This window comes from Cariama cristata, unplaced genomic scaffold, assembly GCF_000690535.1.
Source record: "Cariama cristata isolate BGI_N322 unplaced genomic scaffold, ASM69053v1 scaffold26096, whole genome shotgun sequence".
In the NCBI taxonomy this organism is placed as follows: domain Eukaryota; kingdom Metazoa; phylum Chordata; class Aves; order Cariamiformes; family Cariamidae; genus Cariama; species Cariama cristata.
This window is the reverse complement of record NW_009620777.1, coordinates 50,863-56,143: the sequence shown is the minus strand read 5'-3', so window position 1 is coordinate 56,143 and position 5,281 is coordinate 50,863. Positions and strand designations below refer to the sequence as shown.

The following is a 5,281-nucleotide window of genomic DNA, read 5'->3' as shown; positions in this document are numbered from 1 at the left end:
TGCCCCAGATGAAGCCGAAAGCCGGCACCGAGATCAGGTTCACGGAGCTGCCGAAGCAGATGTACCCCGATGGTGCAACTCCGGAGGAGATAACCAGGCACAGCATGGACCTCAGCTATGCTCTGGAGAAGGTGATTAACCAGCGATACGCCAGCCAGCCTCTGGATCTACTTGGTGAGTACCGCCTGTTGCTCAGTAGAGTCCTCAGGTGCTTTGGGAGAATAATGTCGTTTCTCTGTAAAGAGACCCAGGATGAAACCTGCACCTGTTCTGTGGGCCCTGTTCCCTGGTGCCCTGAAGTATCTCTCTTAGTTGCAGGACAGAAGTTTGTGGAGTTTTTAGCAGCTATAGGGCCTGTTCCAGTTGCACTGGTGTGAGGACATGGTGCTCCCTGTCCAGAGCTGCCAGCGTGCCACATTTGCCTCTCTCGCTCCTGGATGCTGCTCTTGGAGCCCAGATTGCCTCAAAAGAAGTCAAAAGCAGCGATTGCAGGTGGCTGCGAGCTGCATTTCATGCAAAGAGGGCCTGTCATCTGGCACCAGCCTGGCAATTTGCCTGTTAAGTGAACCTCTTGAGGACGAGCTTATGGAGTCCTGGGAGCATTGAATGGGGCTAAACATCGTAATTTTCAGATTCTCGTTCCAGTTTTGTTGGGGAGGTGGTATCAGGTCTCCCAGCAGGCGATTCTCAAGGCAGGAGCCGGTCCCCTCCCTGGCTGGTGCAGTGGCAGCTCTGCTGTGTGCTGCTGGCGACTCTCTGGCTGCGTTTGGGATTTGCCAGCCCTGCTGCAGGAGACTTCCACAGCGGGGGCTGCAGCTCTCAGTCGCAGGGTCTCAGTTACTCGCCAGCCTTTTTTGACAACTTGTGTTATGAATAAATATCAAATCTGTGGAGATCCTGGAGTGTGAGGTTGTTCTGTGGCAGGATGGAGGGAGGGTTTGGGAACCTAGCGGAGCTGGAGCCTCGAGGCTACTGAGGTTTGGAATAAGCCTTTGTTTTTTCATCTTATGGGAAGAAGAATTCTACATTATACCATTTATGATTTATCAAAATTATCAAAGACAACTCTAGATACACAAAGAATTAATTACCTTAGGAAACAGTGACACCATCATTCTAGCAAAACAGGTGATGCCAAGCGTCCTGACTCTTAATGCAGCGAGGAAAAAACATCTGTTAATGTACTGCTCACCTCTTCCAGTGTTCCCACAGCCCTGCGTTCAAAGGCAGTAGCATTTGCACTCCTGTGTGGCTCTGGGAACCCAGGCACAGTCAGACTGAATGCTTGTAGAATAACTGCAACGTCTGACTTCTTATTTGGGTGTCATTTTGAGAACACAGATGACAGTAGAAGTCCTTAGGTGGCTGTTTATTCTGCCTGTAAAGTCAGTCTCCAGAGATGATAATTACAGTTACTAGTGGACCTGCCCAATGATGCTTTGCTTTTTCTCCAGGTGAAGAGCAGAGCATTAGGAAATAATCTGCGTTTGGAGTATTGATTGCTATTAGCAGAACCATTGGAAGGGCAGAATGCATGTGCAAAAGGCAAACCCAGAGTTTTATGCAATCGTTTACAGAGTTTTTCAGAGGACATGTACCTTGGATATGTTTTTAGTCTTACATGTGTTTTGTTTTGTTTTCCTTTGCTGAATATACACAGCTGAGTTGCAGTTTGCTTTCATCTGCTTCCTGATCGGGAATGTATATGATGCATTTGAGCACTGGAAAAGACTCTTAAACATCCTGTGCCGATCTGAAGATGCTGTAGGGAAGTATCAAGATCTTTACATCAATCTCATTTCTGTGCTGTATCACCAGCTCAGTGAAATCCCAGCTGATTTTTTTGTGGACATTGTGTCCCAGGACAACTTTTTAACCAGCACCTTACAGGTACGTTTGCGGCTCTCTCTTGAAAAATGGGCGTGGGAGAAGAGGACATACAGGACATCAGAGGGAATTTGGGGAGAAGCTGCAAAAAGAATTAAGCTACTGTTGAGCTGTGTGGGAGATAGTGAGCCTGTCTAAGCACATGCATATTTTGTTTCACTTTTTCCCTGTATTATTTACAAAGAAATGCCATTTGCTTGTCATCTCGGAGTTTGATCTACTCAAGCTATGCCTGGAAGAGTCTAATGTAGTATAAAATTGAGTTAGTCTGCATGCAGAGAGGCCAGCAAAGTGAGGCAACAGGAGGAAAGGCTAATGAAGATGGCTGCAACAGAGAATGGGGACTGTGTCTTTTTTTATTATGTTTTCCTTGCAAATAGTGCTGAAAGTAGCCTGCTATGTTGACATGGTTTTAGAGTTCTGGAGTAATGCATTTAATGTGACTCAACTGTACCAGCATACTTTTTCTAAAAACTTTTAAAGTCTTTTACTACATTGAGCTGAAAGCTATGAGAGAGGCTAAGCAAGTGCAAGATGAAGTCTGTTTGGCATTTGGGGAAAAAATAATTCATTCTTTAAAAACAAAAAAGTAAACTTTGACATAGAAGACCGATGATGCTGATTTTTGGTCAGCTTGCATGGTATGATTAGTATGCAGAGAAGTTGCAGTGAAAGCTTACTGAGCTTAGGTCATTGATAGTATTTAAGAAGCTTTTCCATTTCTGTTAGCCTTAAGCAAAGCTGAAGATTTCCTGTAATCAAGTTCTTATCCAGAGGGAATTTATGGTTAGTCCAAAATGAAGAAAACTACTTCTACTGAGACAGGCATGGGCAAATCTGTAATTCAGCACTAGTAAAACCAGTTACTCCCACTGATTGTAACCGTGCTAACAGTTTAGCAAACAGACTAAGCAAAACTTGGGTTAAAAAAAAAAAAAAAAAGCCAAAACCAGATACACTGGTGAAGCTCAGCAGTGGAAGCTTAATCCCAACAGAAACAGTAGTAAGTTAAGTTGCAGGTGTTTGATGTAAGTTGGTAGCACCTTCTCCTTTCTCAGGGGGTGGTTGCATTTCTCTACTTGTAACTCCAAGTTCTTGCTGTAGATTTGGGATGGGTGGAGGTGATTGCTTTTGATTTGCTGGGTAGAATGTTATGGGAAGCATTGCTTTAGTCAAGACTCACTTCACTCTTTTGGAATTTGGATTCATAAAAGTCTTGATTTTTAAAAAAAATTTATTTTATTTTTGTTGGTGTTTTTTTCCATCCCATTACAGGCCTGCAAAACCTAGCTTTATTTGCAGTACACTTGCAGAGCAACACTTTGCGCTGTCAGTTACAGCAGTACAAAGAATGTGTCAACCAGCCATTCTTTCCATCTGATGGGAATTTTGGAAGCACCCTGTCTTGCTGGTTATCTTTGCTTTTTTGGATACCCGAGTCTTGTACGCCCTTGGATTTCATCAGTCTCTGTTTTTTACTTAAGCAGTAGAAGCTGATGCCTTTAGGTGGCTGTGCTGGCTTCAGTGATCACTGTTAAGCCCTAGCAGGGGTCACCACATTCCTAGTAACAAAGAAGAAATTTGCCTTATGGTTGAACTGAGCCTTTTCTTGCTAAATTTCTCCATTTGTCTGCTCCTGTGGGATTTCCCTGATGTGCTGAAATAGTGCCAAGGAACCTCTGGGACTTGCCTTACCCAATCGCTTTATGTACACAGCCATCAGAGTTAACAGTCTTAACTGGATGTAGGCAGGTGCAAAATGGTGTGTGTGGGGGGAGAGTGTATTATCTGTGTTAGCTTTTGCTCAGCCTGGAATACAGCAACTTTATTTTTGGAGTTTGATCTAAGGCAAGGAGAGTACAGCATAACCTCCACTGAATATGCAGTGTTTAAAGAAAAAAAATATTGATGAAATAACTAATTTAATGTGCAGTTCATTGAGGAGAAGTGGGAAGTATAATCTTTTAATCTTTTTTTTTTTTCAATAATAGCAGCCTGGCTGTGTAAGAGTTCTGTTACAAAGATGCAGTTTCATGGTAGAATGAACAACGAAAAGGCAAATGATCATAAACAAAGCAATGAACTTTGCTGCTCATTGTCCGTGTTTTATCCAGCTGTCAGTAGATCTCTCTCACATAAGAGCTTGCTTTTTCCCCAGAGGGCTTTCCCTTCGCTTCCATTGTGCAATGATTTTTTTGGGGCGGGGGAGGGCTTTGAAATATACGTTTCTTCCAATGGAAGTGAATTCTGGATCACAAGTTCAGAAGAGGAGCAGAAGCAGGCTGATGAGATGGGCTCTGAGGCTAAATGCCCTGTTTAATCATACACAGATGCTTTAACTCTCAAAGTGCTAACAGAAGCTGTGAATTTGTGAAGATTTAATAGATTTGTGTGTGTCTGGATGATGGAGGGGAGCCATGCTTAGAGGTTAGTCCAGATTTCAGTGCCCTGTGCTCAAGGGAATGGCTGTGCTGGGGATAACTGGAGTCTTTCCAGAAAGCTCCCATTCCTCTCTTGTTGCAATGTCATTTCATTAAGTTTCCTCTCTATCCTAAGGTGTTGATGATACCATATTACAAAAGTACTTTGGGGGATCTTCTGGTCCATCTAACCATGAAAAAGATGGGTGTAATTACATGTTGGCCTTTTTGACACAAACTGTAAAATTGGCTATGTGGCAAATGAAAACCGATAGTCCTCTTTTCCTCCCCCCCCTTCCGTTTAGACGTTTTTCTTTGCTCACACTTAAGTGTATTTCAGAATTCCATAGTACATATTTAATTACATATATACTCCTGCTTGAAACAAAGTTATTACCTTAGTGCAAATATTGCTAACACTGACTCAGTGGAGTGAAGACAGGATGTCTGTCCTGGCTGTGGTGTGGGAGGACAAGTGTAGGCTTTGTTTAGGTAGCCCCAAAGCTGGATTGGTTTCCACGGTGGTAGATCCCTTACCAGTGGCCCAGTGGCCTAACCTGAAACTTTTCCTGGTGCACCCTGTTGATGACATCGTTGTAGGAAAGAGATGCACAGCTTGTGCCATGGCTGTGTTCTTACTGACCTCTACTCTGTTCTTCTAGGTGTTTTTTTCCTGCACGTGCAGTGCTGCTGTTGATGGGACCCTAAGGAAAAAGGCTGAAAAATTCAAGGCTTACCTAACGAAGAAATTTAAATGGGACTTTGAGGCAGAGCCTGATGACTGCGCTCCTGTAGTGGTAGAACTTCCTGAGACCATGCAGGTGGACTAAGCAAAATGCTCTCTTAGAAACAAACAGCTTTTTGAAATAACTCTTTCTCCACATCTACCCAGGAGGATTCCTAACTTTGCAAGACCAGAACTATTGGAGGAGTTTGAGTATTGTCACGTGGCTGCTTTGGACACCATTTTTTCT

General features: G+C 43.4%; 1 protein-coding gene across 1 annotated transcript; it reads left to right on the top strand.

Annotated features, from left to right (window-relative positions):
• Nucleotides 1-5: 5 nt before the first annotated feature.
• AAR2 (AAR2 splicing factor homolog (S. cerevisiae)) lies at nt 6-5,137 on the top strand (the record flags this gene model as incomplete). The annotated part of the gene is made up of 3 exons (XM_009701721.1): nt 6-174; nt 1,661-1,890; nt 4,970-5,137. Coding segments are annotated over 3 exons (567 nt in total), but the record flags the coding sequence as incomplete, so codon positions are not given.
• Between the last annotated feature and the right edge of the window lie 144 nt (nt 5,138-5,281).